A 22853-nucleotide genomic window follows, 5' to 3' on the forward strand; every position below is an offset into this window, starting at 1 on the left:
AGAGAAAAAACGAACTGAACTGAAGGTTGTTCTCCTGGCACCATCTTTCCAGGTTTTTAATCTCCTGTAGGCAGGCCGTCTCAATGTTGTTGGAGATCAGGCCCACCACAACAGTGTCGTCAGCAAACTTGATGTTGTTGGTGGAGTTGGAATTGGCCATACAGTCATATGTGTACAGTGAGTACAGCAGGGTGCTTAGAGCACAACCCTGGGGAGCTCCAGTGCTGAGGGTAAGGACGGATGAGGTGTTTTTGCCCACCCATACGGCTTGTGCTCTGTCTGTCAGGAAGTTGGAGATCCATTGACACAGGGGTGGGCTGAGTCCCAGGACCTCCAAATTAGAGGTGAGAGTGATGGGGATTTTGGTGTTAAATGCTAAACTGTAGTCCACAAACAGCATTTTTGCATGATTTCCTTTTCTGTAGTCTAGGTGGCTTATCGTAGTGTGGAGAAGACGAGCACTGGCATCTTCAGTAGAGCGTTTCTGGTGGTACGCACACTATTAGGTATCAGTGTGTCTGGTAGTGATGCAGTGATAAAGTCTCTGACCAGTCTTTCAAGTACTTCATCACTACTAAGGTCAGGGGGACAGGGAGGTAGTCGTTGAGGCAGGCGGGCTGGGGTTTCTTTGGGACAGGAGCAATGGTGGACTGTTTGAAGCATGAGGGGACAACAGACTGTTCTAGGGAGAGGTTGAATATCTCAGTGAACACTGGTGCTAGTTGGTCAGTGCAGGCTTTCAGAACCCGACCTGTGACCACATTAGCCATACTTCTTGTTGCCTTCTGCCTTGCTTGTTATTAGCTACATAGGCTAGCCTACATCTGTGGTGTGTGATAGCCAGGTAAGCATACACCAGTTTTCTTTTTCTTCTTCTTTTGGCTTCTCCTATTAGGGGTCATCCCCAGATCATTCGTCTCCATACACCCTGTCCTCTACATCTACCTCTTTCACCCCAACCACCTGCATCTCTTGCCTCACCACATCCATATACCTCCTACTTGGTCTTCCTCTTTTTCTCCTTCCTGATGGCACCATCCTCATCATTTTCCTACCGATATAACCCATGTCCCTCCTCTGCACATGTCCACACCATCTCAATCTCGCCTCCCTCACCTTGACTGCAAAATGTCCCACATGCACCTCATTTCGTCCTTGAAACGTCCTCATTTTTAATCCTGTCCATCCTTGCCACTCCCAACGAAAACCTTAACATCTTTAGCTCTGCCACTGTCTCTGAGCCATACAACATAGCAGGTCTCACCAAAGTCCTATAAACTTTCACTCTTGCAGATACCCTTCTATCACAAATCACTCCTACCATTCTTCTCGACCCACTCCACCCTGCCTGCAAATTTTTTTTCACTTTTCTAACACACTCTCCATTACTTTGCACTGTTGACCCCAGGTACCTGAACTCCTCCACCTTCTCCACCTCTTCTCCCTGCAACCGCACCACTCCACTGCCCTACCTCTTAGTCACCCACATGTACTCTGTCTTATGCCTACTGACTTTTATTTCTCTTCTCTCCAGCGCTTAAGGTAATGATACACCAGGGAGATTGAAAAAGCCAAGCAATGACAAGAAATGGTTGATGGGCTGAAAACCGCATGCAATGGGAAGAAAAAATATTGATCATGTCACCAAATGGATTAAAATTAAAATAAGGAGCCTGGTTTGAAAATGTAAGAAGTGTAAATACAGATATTTGTGTAAAAATCTAATGAGTGAAAGTAGAGTGAAAAAACGTAAAGTAAAGTACTGATACCATAAAAATCAACTTAAGTACAGTAACAAAGTATTTGTACTCATTACTTTCCATCTCTGTGTAAGGCACATATAAGCTAAAAAGCAAGAACTATTTTAAACTAAATGGGAAATACTAAACCAAAGAAAGAATAGCAAAGATAATGATTAGCCAGTAAGAAATCTACTCTGGAGCGAGGCATACATGCATTAATTCATTAGATGCATCAAAAGTGTGGCTATACGGTTCAAAATTATCTTAATATTTCATAGAATTATTAAAACTGCTGATGTGGTATTGTCTGTGATGTAAATGAAACATTCTGAACCATAATTACACTGTGTTTTTGTGGGCCACTTGGCATCTGATCACCAATGACAAATACTACTTACATGTTCGAAAGTGGCCATTGGAACATTCCTTCATTTCACAATGTATAATATGCTTGTTTAATACATCTAGAATTAAATGTATATCTAGCACCTACCGAGGGCTATTTAAAAATTTTCTGCTATTCTTTGTTTTTATTTTCTCTCAGAGCTGAGCACTACACTAATTGAGAGGATGCAGGTGCAGGAGCAATACTTTAGCCTGTGGCAATCTGAATTGGAAAAGCTGCTTCATCTGGTCTGCTCAACACCCACTGCTGCGCTGTTTGGGCTTGGTGCTCTGACTTCCATGTTGGCTTACTGGCTGGCAACACGTCCACGCCCCCTAATACCCCCATGTGACCTTCAGCACCAGTCTGAAGAAACTGAGGTATTTATATTTCATTCAAAATTCCTTTTAGTAAAGGTTTAATTTACAGAGGGACTTAAGTCTATAATTACCTGGTGTTAATTGGTGATTGTGAGGTGGTAACTTAGTGGTAAAGGATTCTGGATCGAAAGGTCACAATTTGAAATCCCAGCACCACCAAGTTGCCACTGCTGGTCCCTTGAGCAAGACCCTTAACCCTCAACCCTTTCAGTAGTAAGCCAGCTTGCCAACTTGCAGTGCTGTAAATCACTTTAGTATTTGTATAGCTATGTGCTTTTGTTTTCTTTCATGTCCCTGCCTCCATCTCATCATTGGTTTGTGTTCACATGTCTGATTATTCACATGTGCATCCATTTTTATATTTTTATATCTGTTAAAAAATACCCCTTTATTTATGCTGTTTTAAGCAATTACTCCCTAAATCATAAATTACTCGTATCACCTGCCAGATGATTTGAATCTGTTTGCTGTTTTTATTAATAAAAAAAATTCTTACCCTGCACATGCATCTGCCTCCATCTTCGTGAGAATGTTATGAACATGAATGCAGAGTGCACTTCACTTGTGCAACTTGCTTTCTTCCCCAGCACCATATGATGTTCGAGTGTGGGGGCAATGCCAATTTTATTCCACAAGGCCATATCACACACTGAGCACAAACCTGAGGTCAACTTGGCGACCTCAGCTGTCCAGTTCACTAATTTTACTGCCACCCAAAACAAGCCCCAGCAGCCGCAGGTCAGGTTGTCCCCCTGAGCCATAATTTAGCCTGGAGCTCATGAGGGTGCCCCTCAATTCGAGTTCATGCCATCATTCATTGCTCAATGTTAGATTTATCAAATGGCTGAAAAAGCTGATTTATCAAATAATGTCAATTTTTTAATTAATTATTCAATTTGTCCTAAAGAAAGCATAAAGATAAAACAATTTCCTAAATAATTCTGTCCCCTATTAATTTTAATTAAAATCTTTAATATTCAGTGTTGTGCTAATTACTAAAAAATAGTAACTAGTTACAGTTACTTGTTACTTCATTCAACTCAATTACTTTAATTACACCAAAAAGTAATGCGTTACTGTTAAAAGTGACTTTTTAGTTACTTTTTTTAAGAGCGTTCTTTAATGTTCCCATTAATGCCCTTTTATGCGTTATGGTCTATACAAATACAATTGATTTAAACACAATGTCATTTTCAAACATTATTTTATTAACGTCAGACCAGCACAAACTGAATGTATCACAAGGATTTCTGAAATAAATAACAAAACAAGCTGAATAATATATTCAGAATCAAAAACTAATGTGGCTTCTGCATCATAAAAGCTGTTGGGTTGAGCTTTTAAAAATTTTCCTTTCACAGCTTAAGTATGAAAACTATCAACAATGTAGAACAGAACTTTAGGTTACTTACGTAACCCCGTTTCTCTGATAACATGAGTGAGGTATCTCACTATGGGAATCGCCTCGGGTGTGACCAATCCTGGAAGCATCAATCACACCACGTCTGTCGGCTGACAGACTAATCCCGACAGTGATGCGGGAGTCCCGCCTCCCTATATACACCGCTGCTGGCGGTCCCTGCCTCATTCTCACATATCTCTTCTCCGTGCACTGCAATGAGGGAAGTGTGGTGAGATACCTCACTCATGTTATCAGAGAACCGGGGTTACGTAAGTAACCTAAAGTTCTCTTTCAAACATTCGTTCGGTATCTCACTATGGGATATAGACAACTCCCGTATTGCAGATATGCTGTCCGAAGCAGGTGTCAACCAACTCAGTGATGTGATAAAAAGAGATAATCCCTCTCACTGAAGAGAGTGGAAAAGTGAGAGAAATGACAAACATCCGAACCACGATGTTTCCATCACCCGTTGTCATTCCCTTACGCATACACGTATACATGACCAAAAACACATCTATATAGACAAATACATGTATATATAATCATACCTACAATATATACACAAATATATATTACACACTCAGGACCGAATGAGCCAGCGAAGGCTCCGTGACATCCAGCCTATAAAAACGGACAAAAGTGTGCGGCGAACATCGATTTTTATAAAAAGGGTGCTGTCGGGAAACGGGACTGCCCTTACGGGAAACGACCCATGAAACAAACAGCTGATTACTCCGTCTCAAACCCTTCGTCCTGTCAACATAGTGACATAACGCACGGACAGGACACAGACAGTGAAGTCGCTCCTCCTCCGCTGAGGAAAAAGGAGGCGGGTGAAAAGCCACCGAATCCACCTGTCTGCAGGCGAAAGCTGACTCGCTCACCTTAGGGATAAATGCCGGATTAGTTTTGAGAGCCACTCGCGAGAAATCCGAAACAAACCGCATACAGGAGTTATGAACTGACAAAGCATGAAGTTCACTTACCCGCTTCGCGGTAGAAAGAGCCAATAACAAAGTGACCTTCAGCAACAGGAGCTTTAAATCAATACTTCCTATCGGCTCAAAAGGAGACTGAGAGAGCGCGCTCAGGACCACTGACAGATCCCATGGCGGAACCAGCGGCTTTGAGAACGTGCTCAGATGCCGCGCTCCCTTCATAAACCTGCAGACGAGCAGGTGATGACCGATAGTATTACCGCCAATCCCTACGTGGCATGCAGAAACAGCGGCGAGATAAACCTTAACGGTTGAAAAAGACCTGCCCTTATCCAAAAGTTCTTGCAAAAAGCACAACACATCTGCCACAGAACAGTGTAAAGGGTTAATCTGTCTTTGAGCGCACCATAGCTCAAACACACTCCATTTCTTATCATATGCAGAGCGCGTCGAAGCTGCTCTCGCATTCTGAATCGTCTCAATCACCCTCGGAGGCAAACCAGCGACGCTGAGATTCATCCTCTCACGAGCCAGGCCCAGAGAGCTACTCTGTCCGGTGCCGGGTGAAAAATCTCTCCGCGCGCTTGCGAGAGGAGATCCCTGCGCAACGGGAGAGGCCAGGGTCGATCGTGCAGGAGTTGGAAAATCTCCGTCAGCCACACTTTCCCTGGCCAGTTCGGAGCGATTAGTATGACAGAGTGACCGCCTTCTCTTACTCTTTGTAGAGTCGGCACGATCAAACTTAGAGGAGGAAATGCGTAAAGCAGAACGTTTGGCCACGGGTGGGCTAACGCATCCACACCCATAGGTGCACCGTTTCTCGCCAGAGAAAAGAACAGAGGGCAATGAGTGTTTTCGTGCGAGGCGAAGAGATCTACGGCGGCCCGGCCGAATCTCTCCCATAACAGGTTCACCACCTGAGGATGGAGAGACCACTCCCCGTACAGGGGATTTCCCCTGGACAAGAGATCCGCCCCCGCATTCAACATTCCCGGCACATGAGTCGCTCGCAGCGACAGGAAATGCTCCATGCCCCACACCACGAGATCTCGCGCTAGACGGTGAAGTCGAGGAGAGCGCGTTCCGCCCTGGCGATTTATGTACGCCACCGCCGTCGTGTTGTCTGATCTGACCAATACGTGGTGACTCCGAAGAAACTGCACGAAATGTTTCAAAGCTAGAAACACCGTTAACAGCTCCAGAAAGTTTATGTGTGCGCACCGAAGCGAAACGGGCCATTTCCCTTTCGCTATCCTGCCTTCGCACACCGCACCCCAACCTGCGAGTGACGCATCTGTCGTCACTACTTTCCTCAGGGAAACAGCCCCCAGCGGGGTTCCCGACTCGAGAAAATCGCGACTTTTCCAGTGATGGAGAGCGCGTAAGCACAGTGACGTCACCATCACTTTGCGATTGAGGTGGCGCTTCGGACATAAGCGCTGTGCCGTAACCCAGCATTGAAACTCTCTCATTCGCAACAGTCCCAACGGTATGACAGACACCGCCGAAGCCATCAGCCCCAGCAGGCGTAAACAGAGTCTGAATGGAACTTTTCTTCCTCTCTGGAAAAGAGAGAAACAACTGCGAATCGACCTGACGCGCTCTTCTGATAGAAAAGCCTGATACAGGTCTGAGTTCAATCTGAGACCCAGGTATATTATTTCCTGTGTGGGCACCAAGCAGCTCTTTGTCTCGTTTATCCTGAAACCCAAGCCAGTCAGGTGAGACAGAAGCACACTCGTATCCACCTCCGCTTGCTGCCGTGACGGAGCGCAGAGGAGGAGATCGTCCAAATAGGCTGACACTCTGAGACCCGATGCTCTCAGCGGTGACAGTGCAGCTTCGACACATTTGGTAAAGATCCGCAGAGCTAGAGCCAGCCCGAACGGAACCGCCGAATATTCGTAGGCTGTGCCCTGATAGGCAAAGCGTAGGAATTTTCTGTGTGCCGGATAAATGCTTATGTGGTAATACGCGTCCTTCAGATCCACTGACGTAAACCAGTCTCTGGGACGAATAACACTGTACAAAGCTTTCAAAGTGAGCATCTTGAACTTGTACTTTCTGAGGTGTTTGTTGAGGTTCCGTAAATCCAGAATGGGACGGAGACCCCCCCCTTTCTTGGGAACGACAAAGTACCGGGAGTAAAAGCCGAGCTGGCTGTCCTCTCGCGGCACCGATCGAATTACCCCTTTGCTCAGTAAGGAGGTTATTTCGTCCTCCAAAACCTGAGCAGATTCGCCCTCTGCTGTCGACCAAATCACGCCGCTGAAAAGCGGTGGTCTCACGGCAAATTGCAGGCGATATCCCCGCTGTATTGTGGAAGACACCCAATGAAGAACTGCGCATGCGCGCCAACTCTCCGCGCGAGCAGAGAGCGGGCCTCTGTGGCTCTCGCTGACAGACGGCGCGGTGGCACCATCTAGCGGCGGAGCCGGGGGTTGCAACTCTGGTTCGAGTTTTGTGTGTGTGGATTTTTTCACTTTTCTCTTTATCACACACGTCTGTGCCCTCGGCCCACTGCCTGGATGCACAGAACAAATCTTTAATAAATTTGGACGAACATGGAACATTCTGCTCTCTCTCTTGCATAACCCCGCGGGCGGAGAGGGGAGAAGTAACTTTCCGGGCACTGGGGGAACTGGTGCCAACACTCCAACCGGAGAAATTTTGTTCGTCGAACACAGTCTTTGAAACGCTCCCCAACGCCTTTTCGCTGGAGGGGGAGGACAAGACTCCTGAGATGAGTCGAGGGGTGCTACAGAAACTCAGAGAGTCCTGCCACCTCTCTTTTGACCCAAAATCAGACCACAGGCTAGGTCGCCCGCCTTTTCTTCCCTCCCTGAGGGTCCACTGGGTGATGCCTAGCAGCTGCCCGGCGGAAAATGTTAATACTCGCTTGACGCGATGTGAAAAGAAGAAACAGCAGAAGGGAATATCCGCTTTGACAGTGGATATTCTCCCCAAGAAGCAGCCGCGCTCGGAGACGTACCTTAACGGCCTGTCTGTGAACAGTTAAACGACCGCCCCCAGAGGATCTGCTGAGGATAGCTTTCTAAAAGGATCTTCACGGGGAAGAGAATGAGAATGAGGCAGGGACTGCCAGCAGCAGTGTATATAGGGAGTCGGGACTCCCGCATCACTGTCGTGATTGGTCTGTCAGCCGACAGACGTGGTGTGATTAATGCTTCCAGGATTGGTCACACCCGAGGCGATTCCCATAGTGAGATACCGAACGAATGTTTGAAAGAGAACACCGGGTTAGCTTCTAGCTTCTAGCTTCTAGCTTCTTGCTTCGTTGAGGCATTGAGTTTCTGGAGGTGCTGCTATGGCAGTAGATACGACCTTCGAACCAGAAAGACACAGCTTACATTTGACTAAAAAGTTTTTGTATTTATACACAACTAAAGTGAAATAATTAGCATATTTTTCAACTTTGAGAAACTCATCTTGCTCTCGCCTCGACTCGCCATTACTGCCGCACAGACCTGAATAAATGGAGACACGCCCACAGTGCGTCTTCTTCGTGTTTACAGTGATTCATCCACCAATCCTACCTGTAAACAGGTTAGACTGTAGACTACACTTCAGCTAAAAGTAATTCATTTAAAAAAGTAACGGGTAACGCACCATATGGTAAAGGTAACGGAGTTACTTTATTTAAAAAGGTTACAGTATTAGTTACTGTCAAAAGTAACTTCGTTAAAGTAACTAGAAGTTGACCAAAGTGCTGTACAATGATATAAATATCTAGCCACTGCATTCTGAACCATTCGAAGTTGTGAAAGAGACAAATTATATATTTATATCTACATACATTAGAGGGAGAATTTTTAGAAGAGAGTCAAGCGTAAACTTTGACATCTTATTAAGCCTGTTTAGTTAATGATGCTTGCATCTGAAACTACCATATCTCTTGAAGTCCTAGAACTAACATAGATCCAAGCAGCGGTTTCTATGCAGGCTATGCTTTGCATATGCTTTGCCATGGCCCATCTCCCTGCCATTCTCTCTCAGTAGTCTCAACCCCTAGACCAGGGGTGTCAAACTCAGATCTGGCCCACAGTGTAATTATATTTGGCCCGCGAGATCATATCAAATGTGTCTTAGTGCTGGCCCGCCAGTATATAGCGCATACACCGCTAATACTACAAATCCCAGAATGTTCCGCTAATACTACAAATCCCAGAATGCTTTGTTAGTGCGTTGGCGCATCAGTCGAGACCGCTGAAAAACAGCGTACTCAGGGCTGAATTTACCCAGCGATTTACAGACTTTGAAGCCCAGAAATGCAGATTTGAACTGCTCAGTAATCCGTTTGTGGTTGACTTGAAAAGCCCACCAACCAACCTCTAAATGGAGCTAATTGAACTCCAGTGTAGAGACACGCTCAAGTCAAAGTACGACTCTGTGTGTGCTGCACAGTTTCCATGTTTCTCCCCGACACACTGTTCCAACTCCGTGCCCAAGCTGCTCAAATCCTCTCTGTGTTCAGCAGCACATATCTGTGTGTGTAACTGTTCTCTTTAATGAAGATGAACAAAACACCATTCAGGAGTCTCACTGATGAACATCTTCACTCAATCCTGAGGATTTCCTCAGCTCAGAGCCTAACCCCAGACATGATGCACTTGTATCTAAGAAGAGATGCAGGTATCTGACTTCAACCAATGAATGAATGTTGTCTTTATGCACTTTTCTTACTCCAAGGCATGGACTGTTAATGGTTGAAAGATTGCTTTTTTTAATTGAAGGAAATTATTATTTTTGTTTGTTTTGTTGTTGGCCTGTGAAAAATTATTTACATTATAAAGGTATTCGAAAGTTTATAGATAGAGCGAGGCAGACATAATAAGAAACGAATACCACTGATGTGTGTTTTATTTCAAATGTAATTTCCCATGTGTTTATAATATTAAACTTTGGTTGTTCCAGATTTAATGGTTATGCAAAACTAAAGTTGGTTTCCATATGAAAAGGTTAAACATTACACATCTAGAGAGAGGGGGAAAACATGCACAATTGCAGTAATTTTTTCAATAAAAATTTAGTTTGGCCCATGACTTTATCCCAGTTTTTAATTTTGGCCCACTGTGAATTTGAGTTTGACACCCCTGCCCTAGACACATCCTTCTGTGTTGAGCCTGTCCAGCTAAGTGCATACTTCTTAAGGTATCACTGGGTGCATGTCCTTGGATGCTATCGTTGGGTCAGGAAGTCCTTACCAAAGTAATTTTTCTCCCCTTGCAAAAATGCTGTAAGTAATAATGCTTTCAAAAATAAGTGTTAATAATTTATTATTATCAATTAACAAAAGGTAATGTAAATGAACGAATGAGAAATCCAAATCAATATTTGTTACTACCCTTTGGCTTTGCCTTTCTTACTTTTGCACACAATCAGGAATTTTGTGGGATCAGAGCTGATTGTATGATTAACCAATTATACCAAGCAGGTGCTAATGATCATCAATTTCATATATAGGTTGAAAAACAGTAAAAAAAAACAGTCAAAAAAACAAGAACAGCTGTGTAGGAAAACCAGCCATTAGGTTTGCACATGCCAGTGCACTCTTAGTGCCGGTCTCAAGCCCGGATAAATTAGGAGGGTTGCGTTAGGGAGGGCATCCAGTGCAAAACATATGCCAAATCAAACATGCGGATCACAAACCTGAATTTTTTACCAAATCACTCGAGGCCTGGGTTACCAACGCCTGCCACAGGTATTGTTAGCCAACAGGGTACCGGTGAAATTGAGCAACTGTTGGCCAAAGGAGGAGAAAGAGAGGAGGAAGACATCTACAGAGACAGCAGGCAAAGGAGAAGTGGAGGGGAGTGGAGGTTTGGGTTGGTAATTTAAATGTAGGTATTATGACTGTTAAAGGAAGAGATGTAGCTGACATGATGGAGAGGAGAAAGGTAGATATGTTGTGTGTTCAGGAGACCAAGTGGAAAGGGAGGTAGGCCAGGAACATTGGAGGTGGGTTTAAACTGTTCTACCATGGTGTGGATGGAAAGAGAAATGGTGTAGGGGTGATTCTGATGGAAAAATACAGTTAGAGTTTAGTGGAAGTAAAGAGAGTTTCTGATGGGTGGTTGGGTGATAAACATGAAGTTGGAAGTTGAAGGGGTAATGATAAATGTCATTAGTGCTTATGCTCCACAAATGGGTTGTGACATGGAGGAGAAGGAAACATTCTGGAGTGAGTTGGATGAGGTGGTGGAGAGTTTACCTAGGAATGAAAGATTGGTGATTGGGGCAGATTTCAATGGCTATGTGGGTAAAGGGAACAGAGGTGATGAGGAGGTGATGGGTAGGTATGGCCTTAGGGAGAGGATTGTGTAGGGGCACATGATGATAGATTTTGCTAAAAGGATATAAATGGCAGTGGTAAATAATTATTTTTAAAAAAAGGAGGAGCATAGGGTCACGTATACGAGTGGAGGAAGGTGCACACAGGTGGACTATATTCTATGCAGGAGATGCAGCCTGAAAGAGAGCCTCGGTTTTAGTGAAGAGGTGCTGGATGATTGGGCAACTACTGCAGAAGTGATAAGAGAGACAGCTAGAAAGGTACTTGGTGTGACATCTAGAAAGAAAAAGGAATACAAGAGGTTAGCAAAAACAGAATTGGGATCGTCAGAGAGATGAGAAAAGTGGGCAGGAGTACAAGGAGATGTGGCAGCAGGTAAAGAGGGATGTGGAAAAAGCAAAGGAAAAGGCATATGAGGATCTGTATGAGAAGTTGGACACTAAGGAAAAAGAAAAATATATGTACTGATTGGCCAGGCAGAGGGCTTCTGCTGACTCTGAACTCTGAACTTGCACAGCAAAGTGTCACTTTATACCACACTAAGGACAATCACACTAAATGACTTTAATTTATACTCTGTCAATATCTGCCATACTCTTTCTAGAATTAATGTTTAAATGTTGGACAGTCGTATATAGCATTTCACTGCATGTAGGGTGTTTTGGAGAGTGAGAGAGGTGCGATTGAGATGGTTTGGACATGTGCAGAGGAGGGACATGGGATGTATCGGTAGGAGAATGCTGAGGATGCCAGGCAGAAGTAAAAGAGGAAAGCCAAGGAGTAGGTTTATCGATGTGGTGAGGGAAGACATGCAGGTAGTTGGCTTAAAAAAGGCAGTTGTAGAGAACAGAGAAATATGGAGACGGATGATGTGCTGTGTCGACCCCTAATGGGAGCAGCCGAAAGAAGAGGAAGAAGAAACAGCTGTGTAGGAGGCTTAAAACTGGGTGAGGAACAGCCAAACTCTGCTAAACAAAGAATAAAATGGTGGAAACTAAAGGAGGAAGACTGTAGTGTGAGATTCAGGGAAGAGGTCAGACAAGGGCTCGGTTTTAGTGAAGAGGTGCTGGATGATTGGGCAACTACTGCAGAAGTGATAAGAGAGACAGCTAGAAAGGTACTTGGTGTGACATCTAGAAACCTAATTCCAACCTAATAGGTGAAGTTGTGGAAGACATGTGACAATTCATACACACAATGGCAAAACTGAACACAGCAACAAGAAACAAAGTAGTCATACTGCATAAGCAGCAGACTGGGGTTAGAATTAGGTTTCAATATATGCTGTTCATTTTGAAGAAGCACAATATAACAGCCAATGTTGAGGGCCGTATATGCAGTGGTCCGCCAAGGAACCTTAATGCAGGGGATGAAAGACACATCGACACATCGTAAAAAAACAAGTCAATAATGAGTGTCTGCAAGCAAAATTGAAGCACGATGGAGATTTAGTTTCAAATTATGGGCTGTATTTCTCCAAATATAGTTGTAGTTTGGATGAGGATTAATGGTGTCCTCAATACGCAGTCCCATCAGGGAGGCATCTGACTGGCCCCAAATTTATACTGCAGCTACCCCAACTACCCCAAACATACAGCCAATATTATTAAGAATTATCTTCAGCATAGATAACAATAAGGAGTCATGGAAGTAATACTTTTGGCCACTACAGAATCCTGATATCAATGTCACCCAGTCTGTCTGGGTTAGTTCATCAAGTTGCTTGAAACAACCTACCTGCTTTTTTCTGCTTGCCAAACTGTCTAGCTGAGTAATTAAAACACACATACACACAACCATGGACAGAGTGCCAGCTATGTTGTTTATTGAAGTATGCTGAAAAGCATACTTCAATAAACAAAAACACATTTTGAACAATGTGCACTGAAAACAATCAATTGAAAACGTATTTAATATGTTTTTCAAATATTAAATACGTTTTCACTTGATTGTTTTCAGTGCACATTGTGCAAAATGTGTTTTATTCATTACACATTAGCAAAATATATTTTTAATTCATTTTGTTCATTTTAATACGTTGTTGTAACTTTGTTTCTTTTACAGGGAGGTGGCCATAAATCAATGTTGGTTGACAATCCCAAGCTGTTCACACGCTACTATGAAGACACAAAAACCTTGTATGAGGCATTCCAGAGGGGCCTGCACATAACTGGTGTGCATTTGTATTTAACAATTAAATTTGTAGACTATAATACATCAAAAAATGGTAGTTAAACTGAATTTACAATTAAACTCTTAACAGGGAACAAAGTATAGACAAGATAAGTGTTCTTGTTAACTATATATATATATATATATATATATATATATATATATATATATATATATATATATATATATATATATATATATATATATATATATATATAACCTTTATGTGCATTTCTTTTTTTTCTTAAACCTGACTCTTATCAATTATTTATGTTTGCCTCCAATCTGCAAAATGCAGATACTAAGCCTAAATGTTATCTATTAACAATGATTTCCAAATTCAAACAAAAACTTCACAACTCCACAAAAAGTAAGTAACAAACTGGTAAAAATAGATTTAAAAAAAAAATGCTCAGAGAGAAATAAAGGAATACACTGAAAAACAAAGAGAAACTTTGTTGGAGTAGTTAAAGATACTGATAGAATATTTAATCCCTGGAGGTCAGATCCAACATGGGAAAATACTGTACTGTAGGATAAGGAGACCTGGACCATATCTACTTTAACTTCAACCATGTAAGCTATATCTTTAAGCTTCAAAGCTTGCTTTCTGCACCATTGCATTGCTATGTTAGAATAGGTTTGAAATTGCCATGATAGAATAGGTTTCCTAATTAAAGTAAAGGAAACATTTAATGCTACTCTATTCAAACACATTCTATACAATTGTGTGGGAATAATTACATATGGCTGGAAAAATCAGATGTCCCAAAACGTTTGTCAACATAGTGTATGCCTCAGCACCAATAGTCACAAATCCATATTTTTTTCTCAGTTTGTGTTTATTCAATAACATTTAATTAATTTTTATTTGTATAGCACAATGACCATTCTTTCAAAGCAGCTTTAAAAGAATGTTCAGATAATGTGGTGATAATGTGGTGATAAAAATAAATAAGATGTTCTTTATAAGTGTAAGTTTGTCTCTGATTAGCAAGCCGGTGGTACTGTGGCAAGAAAAAACTCCCCGAGATAGCATAAGAAAGAAACCTTGAGAGGAACCAGACTCAAAAGAAGAGAGAGAGAGAGAGAGAGAGAGAGAGAGAGAGAGAGAGAGAGAGAGAGGGGTGACAGGAAGGGAAGGATATGGATTATTATGTGTCCTTATTGTTGTATGAAACTTAAGGACACTGTGCTGTTGGGGGCTCCAGCAAGACTCACTATGGCAGCATAGCTAAAAGGGAGAACCAGAAGGTAACACAGACATGAGGTCTGCTCCTTTACATAAGAAAAGTCTACTGATAAAAGACTTAACTAAATAAATAGGTTTTATTGTACTTTGTTGAAATATACAGATGTGTATCATTAGCATAGCAATTGAAGCGAATACCATGTTTATGTATAATTTTACCCAGAGGCAGCATATATAAAGAGAAAAGCTTATCACAGGGTCTCAAGGCACTTTTATTCTCAGTAAAGTCAGAAAAGATTAAGAGATGCAAAGATGCCATAATATAAAGCAGAATTGTTGCGAGGATCTCTTTTGGCATAAATCAGATGCATCCTGTTGTTTCCTTAGGTGATGGACCATGCTTAGGTTCTCGGCTCCCAAATCAACCTTACCAATGGCTATCTTATCGAGAGGTGAGTGTGGAAATAGCTAATTATATTTCACTTAAGTGTGGCCTTTTCTAATTTTAGCTTATATAAGTTGTATCTTTTTTATTAAATAATATTCACTGCTGCAGCCCGGGTTCGATCCCCGGTCAGGGAACCAACACCAGCCATTAGGGTTGCACAAGTCAGTGCACTTTTAGTGCCGGTCCCAAGCCCGGATAAATAGGGAGGGTTGCGTTAGGAAGGGCTTCCTGCGTAAAAACATGTGCCAAATTGAACACGCGGATCATGTTTACGGATGATCCGCTGTGGCGACCCCTAATGGGAGAAGCCGAAAGAAAGTTTTACTGTATCACTTGGGTTATGCTGTGTTGCCTGCTATGCTTTTACACATAGAGCAACAATATTTATTTTAGCTTGCATAACATAAAATTTATAGTATGTAGTTTATCATAATGTGTGTAGTAACAAAACTATTACAAATTAACTAGTGTAGTTGAATTGTAGTTAAAATAGCACTTATTGATTTGGTTACCTTTAATAGAGGTGATGTCATGAAGGTTTTCTGTAATTGTACTGAATAGGTCCCAAACTGAGTTCATAAGGGGACTCTCAAGTGCAGCTTAAAAGGCAAAGATAAAAGACACATACAGTATTATAGGGATATAGATGTTGTATGTATCTTATGTCTCCAATTAACCAAAGAGTTGTTTGGTTCTTGGTTCTGAGAGTTTGATAATTGTGCACAATCTTCTTCTTCTTTCGGCTGCTCCCATTAGGGGTCGCCACAGTGGATCATCCGTCTCCATACCACCCTGTCCTCTATATCTGCCTCATTTACACCAACTACCTGCATGTCTTCCCTCACCACATCCATGAACCTCCTCCTTGGCCTTCCTCTTTTCCTCCTACCTGGTGGCTCCATCCTCAGCATTCTTCTACCAATATAATTCATGTCCCTCCTCTGCACATGTCCAAACCATCTCAATCTTGTCTCCCTCACCTTGTCACCAAAACATCCAACATGCGCTGTCCCTCTAATAAACTCATTTCTAATCTTATCCATCCTCGTCACTCCCAACGAAAACCTTAACATCTTCAGTTCTGCTACCTCCAGCTCCACCTCCTGTCGTCTACTCAATGCCACTGTCTCTAATCCATACAACATTGCAGGTCTCACCACAGTCCTATAAACTTTCCCTTTCATTTTTGCAGATACCCTACTATCACAAATCACTCCTGTTACTCTTCTCCACCCACTCCACCCTGCCTGCACTATTTTCTTCACTTCCCTAACACACTCTCCATTACTTTGCACTGTTGACCCCAGGTACCTGAACTCCTCCACCTTCTCCAGCTCTTCTCCCTGCAACCGCACCACTCCACTGCCCTCCCTCTCATTCACACACATGTATTCTGTCTTACTCCTACTGAGTTTCATTCCCCTTCTCTCCAACGCATACCTCCACCTCTCCAGGCTATTCTCAACCTGCTCCCTACTCTCACCACAAATCACAATATCATCCGCAAACATCATAGTCCAGGGAGACTCCTGTCTGACCTCGTCCGTCAACCTGTCCATCACCACTGCAAACAGGAAAGGGCTCAGGGCCGATCCCTGATGCAGTCCAACCTTCACCCTGAACCAGTCCGTCATACCTACTGCACACTTCACTGCCGTCACACTGTCCTCATACATGTCCTGCACCACCCTCACATACTTCTCTGACACACCTGACTTCCTCATACAATACCACAACTCCTCTCTTGGCACCCTGTCGTACGCCTTCTCTAAATCCACAAACACACAATGCAATTCCTTCTGTCCTTCTCTATACTTCTCCATCAACATTCTCAAAGCAAATAAGGCATCTGTGGTGCTCTTCCTCGGCATGAAACCATACTGTTGCTCACAGATGGTCACCTCTTCTCTCAGCCTGGCTTCCACTACTCTTTCCCATAACTTCATGGTGTGACTGATCAACTTAATTCCCCTGTAGTTACTGCAAGACTGCACATCTCCTTTATGCTTAAAGATCGGTACCAGCACACTTCTTCTCCATTCCTCAGGCATCTTCCAAAATCCTGTTAAACAATCTGGTCAAAAACTCCACTGCCATCTCTCCTAAACATCTCCACGCTTCTACCAGTATGTCATCTGGTCCAACCGACTTTCCACTCTTCATCCTCTTAATCGCTGCTCTCACTTCCTCCTTACTAATCCTATCCACTTCCTGCTTCACCAACTCCACATCATCCAACCTTCTCTCTCTCTGATTTTCCTCATTCATCAGCTGCTCAAAATACTCCCTCCACCTTCTCAACACACTCTCCTCACTAGTCAACACATTTCCCTCTCCATCCTTTATTGCTCTAACTTGCAGCACATCCTTCCCAGCTCGGTCCCTCTGTCTGGCCTGATAATTGTGCACAATGATGTGTATTTATTTGAGCAATAAATTCATTTTGGGTGATATTTATTCATGAAATGGAGCTCTCAGAAATGTATCCAAATTTGTGGACTGCCCTGAGAATATCTTAATCGCCCAGTGACAGTAGCTGAAGCTAATGAGAGGAGCATTTCAAAGCTGAAACTGAATCAAAGGAAGAGACATTGGGTCATGGCATGGTTTACCCAGGGTGCCATTCAAACTACACTGAACAAAATTATAAACGCATTTTTGTTTTTGCCCTATTTATAATGAGCTGAACTCAAAGATCTAAGACTTTTTGTATGTACACAAAAGGCCTATTTCTCTCAAATATTGTTTACAAATCTGTCTAAATCTAAACACTTCTCCATTGCTGAGATAATCCATCCACGTCACAGGTGTGGCATATCAAGATGCTGATTAGACAGCATGATTATTGCACAGGTGTGCCTTAGGCTGGCCACAATAAAAGGCCACAGTGTCCAGAGACAATAGCACAGGACAAAAGCACGGACAGAGAGTGAGCGTGAGTGAGGGGTATATGTATGGTGCCGGGGATGAGTGATTAATGAGTCCCAGGTGTGTATAATTGAAGCCGGGCGCTTCAGAGAAAGCAGCAGCATGACAGCCGCCGAAGAGGGCGTGGCAGGTGGATACCTGACACTAAGCGTGAGTCAAAATGCATTTAGGACAAACAACATTCAAATGTTACTACCATTTGCCACAATTTCTGCTTCGACATGTTACACATATCAAATCAATTTGGGTAATACGTTTTTAATTTTTATTTTGCAACTTATAAAGCATTAAAATTAATATGTAATTAACATATTAAACTACTGTTGGAAATGGCAAATGTAAATTATATTTTTACTTACATTTTCGTTTTCTTTTTGCACCAAACAATGCACATATTGTAATAGAAAAATTAACATTTAAATACAGAACTACATTGCCATTTTAAATGTTGCATTGCCATTTTGCATATTCAATTTTAAATTGAATTTTGCTACCTATATGCTTCCGTAAATCTTAGGAATATTTGTGATCCATAATACAGTTAAATAAAGATATATGAGCAATTAAAATTCTGAGGGTATCTCTGGAATTTCTTAGAAAACACCACACATTTAGTGTGTTTGACTGACAATTTGTTACATTTAGTATTTAATATTGCTTACAATTGTTTGGTCACTGTCTTTTATTTGTGTCACTTGCACAGGTCACAACACGGGCAGAGCACTTGGGCTCAGGCTTACTGTCTCAGGGTTGCCAACCCAATTCCAAGCAGTTTATTGGAGTGTTTGCTCAGAATAGGCCAGAGGTAAGATGTCAAGGGTCAATGAGTATTTACTTTTATATATATATATATATATATATATATATATATATATATATATATATATATATATATATATATATATAAATAATGTGTGTGTGTGTGTGTGTGTGTGTGTGTGTGTGTGTGTGTGTGTGTACATATATATAAAACACACACACACACATCAAAATCTGTGTGTTTCTGTCTCACTCTTCTTTGTTTTTGTCAGTGGATAATCTCCGAGCTGGCTTGTTACACCTACTCCATGGTGGTGGTACCACTTTACGACACACTGGGGCCTGATGCAATTCAATACATAATCAATATTGGTAAGGCTGTTGACTGATGCTTTTATATGTTGTACTGCTTAAATAATACATTTGCTCACTGTTAATAAAGTGTTATAAGCTAATTTTGTAGTAATAACTTGATTGATGACAATTCAAATCCATTTTTACATTTTTGTGCCTGATCAAAATGGCTAATAACTTTAATATCTTTTTGTGTCGTACATGTAGCAGAAATATCTACAGTGATCTGTGATAAACCTGAAAAGGCCAAGGCACTTCTAGATAATGTAGAGCAGAAGACGATGTTGACTCTTAAGACGGTTATCCTCATGGACCCATTTGACATAGATCTTGTGGAACAGGGCAAGAAGTGTGGTGTTTTCATCCAGGCCCTGAAACATGTAGAGGTATAGAAGCTTGCAAGATAAAACATTTTTATGTTTACTTGTTGGTTAACTTGCTGCATATGTTGACTATTACCACAGATATTGCCAATGCAATAAAAGTATTCATGTAATTCGTGATAATCTGAAAAAAATTATAGTACTTACATTATGTATTTTATGTGAATAAGATAAAACCCCAATTCCAAAAAAAATTATAATAATTTATATAAATGTAATTTGTAAATAAAGACAAAATACAGTTTGAAAATCTAATGAAACTATTTTTTTACAAAGAAGGAAATAGAAGGCATGTCAAATGTTTAAACTTGTGAAAAGTGCCACTTCAAGAAAAATGTTTTTTTTTTTTTAAGTTGGCACAAGAGCAAAAAAAGGTTGGAAAAGTAGGTTTTACAAAAAAGAAACAGCGATAGAAACTGTCTGTATTAGAAATCACCGCATGGGCTCAGAAACACTTCCAGAAATCACTGCCTGTGAACAGTTTGCCATGTCATCCACAAATGCAGGTGGCTCTATCCTGATAAAGCACCATCATTAAGAAGAAGCCAAACTTAAACATCATCCAGAAACACCACCATCTTTTCTGGGTGAAAGCTCATTTGCAATGGACTGAGGCAAGTGAAAAAAATGTTTCATGGTTAGACAAATTGAAATTTTAAATTTGTTTTGGAAACCATGGACACTGCTCTCTTCAGACTAAAGATCCATCCTGCTTATCATCAGCACTTGTTAGAAAAGCCTGCATCTCCATTTGTATGGCAGAGCATTATTACTTAAGGACTTTAAATTAGCACTTTCCCAGGGTGCCTTAACCAGGGAGCAGATGCCCTATTAAGGCAAAGGCCCAGGGAATGGAGACTCCACCAAGATGTGGTGGAGCAGATATGGAGGAAGTTTTACAAAGCACAAGTGGATCTGTTTGTGACTCAAGAAACATTGCACTGTCCCCTTTTGTTTTTCCCTCACTCTCCTGACCCCACTCTGGCTGGACACTATGGTACAGGCTGAGGCTGCGCCTGTACACCTTTCCCCCTGTTGCGCTGCTCCCGGGAGTTCTGGAGAGAGATAGAGTCCATCTCCTCCTGGTGACTGGGCAGCTGGGCAGGCCATGGTTTGTGGACCTGGTAGCCTTTCTCTAGCACCCTTTCTCATGCAGATGGCACCTTGTTTCACCCCTGCCTAGAGCTGTGGAGACTGTGGCTGTGGCCCCCTCTGGTCTCTCTTCCAAGGTAGTAGGGACCGTTCTCCAATCCAGAGCTCCCTTAATGAGGAGTGGAGTTAACTGCGGGGTGTCTCCTTCCACCCTGAAAGGTTACATGTCAGCTATTGTAGCTTATTGTGCTCCACTTGCTGAGCAGTTGCTGGGCAAGGACACTTTAATGACACATCAGGTATCGGGTATTACCTAGAGTGCTTTTGTTGGACCTGACCCTCATTCTGGAGGCCCTGTCTAAGCCTCCCTTCGAGCCATTACCCGAGGTGCCCTTGAAATTTCTTTTAGTTGACTGTTTTTCTTCTGCCAGTCTTCTTCCTAAAGAAGGCCCTTCAGGCCCTCTCCGTGGTCCCGTCTCTCCTGAAATTTACACCAGCTGTGACCAGTGCCTTTCTCTATCCCAGACCGAGGTATGTTCTCAAGGTGCCCTCGGTTCCCTTACAAACCGTCGTGCTTCAGGCATTCTATCCTCCTCCCTTCAACCAAGAGTAGCTTAATGGTGTCTACAGAATGGAGCTGTGGAGAAAGTCAGAGCAGCTGTTTGTCTGCTTTGGTCCCTATTAAAAGGGACCCTCTGCAAACAAGCAGGTGGATTGTGATCTTATACTTGACCTTAGAGCCACTCCTGGTAACTCTGTCCTACGACCTAGCTGTGCCCATTCACACTAGGCAGGGACTGGGCAGTCTGGTGGTATTAGACTCTCGTTCCCAAAGTGTTGTTGATGCAGCTCAAGTTCCTGAAAGGGAACGTCTCTAGTTTACGTATGTAGCCCTGGTTCCCAGAGGGAACGAGACGCTGCGTTTCCAGGCCATACTCCCTGCAGCCCTGCAATGCTTTCTTCCATTGCAAAATCTAGTGCTATCTCCACCACATGCTTTTTATAGCTTCCTGGTCATGACGTCACCCCGCCGGTGATGTCGCTCTGTTCTGATGGACAGATTACACGCATGATTCAGAGCGTGGACACGCGTTCCCAAAGCGTTCTTAACACAGCGTTTCATCCTTTTGGGGAACCAGGGTTACATACGTAACCTAGAGACGATCATCCACTTGGTAGGACTTGTACTAGCTTGTATATCAGTATAGATTTACTCTTCTTCTTCTTTCTGCTTCTCCCATTAAGGGTCACCACAGCGGATAATTCAGATCGATACCGCCTGTCCTCTACATCTGCCTCTTTCAAACTAACTACCTGCATGTCTTCTCTAATCACATCCATAAACCTTTCCTTTGGTCTTCCTCATTTCCTTCTTCCAGGTGACTTCATCCTCAGCATTCCTCTAATGATATACCCCATGTCCCTCTTCTGCACATGTCCAAACCATCTTAATCGGGCCTTCCTCACCTTGTCTCCAAAATGTCCTATATGCATAGTCCCTCTAATAAAATCTTTTCTAATCTTGTCCATCCTCATCACTCCTAATGAAAGTCTCAGCATCTTCAACGTCACCTCCAGCTCCACCTGTCTTTTAGTCAATGGTACTGTCTCTAAACCATACAACATATATAACCCGAGCCTCACCGGATCCAGTATGGAATTTAGGTTTGTGATCTGGGTTTGACTCGGTGCGTTTTACGCTGGATGCCCTTCCTAACTCAACCCTCCCCCTATCGGGGCTTGGAGCCGGCACTAAGAGTGCACTGTTTTGTGCAACCTCCTAATGGCTGAGTTACGTTTGTGGGATACTGTATATATAAAATGTTTGATTCAGTACCAAAATAATCAAAAATTAATCCCATACTAATATGTTGACTATGTATAAGTACATCATACAACCCCACTGCAAAACAGATGAACTATCACTTTAACATTCACACAATTGTTCATTCTGATGTGACTGTATATGAAGACATATCCCTGATTACATTCAAACAGGTAACAGGTAATTTAATAGTTAGCAACATTACTAACTTGTTACCAGTAGGTAAGCCTAGTGATAAACTATAAAAACCTCTTTTTAATTATGAATGCAAGGGTACAGGTATTACAGAACCAACCTCCACATGCTTGTGGGTTTAGATTTGCAAATCATTGCATTCTGTACTTATTTACAGCATCTCAGCATTTCTGGAATTGGGGTTATTTAAACTCTTTCAGTGTTTTATTACTGAAGACATTCAAACTGTGAAAGAACACGCATAGAACTATTTAGTAAAACAAATTAAACAACCCAGAATATGTTTTATATTTTAGATTGTCCAAAGTAGCTATGTTTATATGGAAGCATAGAGCTAGCAAA

The 22853-nt window shown here is 42.3% G+C and overlaps 1 protein-coding gene across 1 annotated transcript in view; it reads left to right on the forward strand.

Moving 5' to 3' along the window:
* The window catches only part of acsl6 (acyl-CoA synthetase long chain family member 6), a 66744-nt gene that overhangs the window by 17077 nt on the left and 26814 nt on the right, over nt 1-22853 (forward strand). The window contains exons 3-8 of the mRNA XM_046867312.1: nt 2287-2507; nt 13228-13336; nt 14915-14979; nt 18607-18708; nt 18935-19034; nt 19224-19402. Coding sequence (XP_046723268.1) covers nt 2287-2507; nt 13228-13336; nt 14915-14979; nt 18607-18708; nt 18935-19034; nt 19224-19402 — 776 coding nt within the window. The remainder of the gene's footprint in view (nt 1-2286; nt 2508-13227; nt 13337-14914; nt 14980-18606; nt 18709-18934; nt 19035-19223; nt 19403-22853) is intronic.

The sequence above is a fragment of the Silurus meridionalis genome, chromosome 15 (genome assembly GCF_014805685.1).
Source record: "Silurus meridionalis isolate SWU-2019-XX chromosome 15, ASM1480568v1, whole genome shotgun sequence".
NCBI classification, from domain to species: domain Eukaryota; kingdom Metazoa; phylum Chordata; class Actinopteri; order Siluriformes; family Siluridae; genus Silurus; species Silurus meridionalis.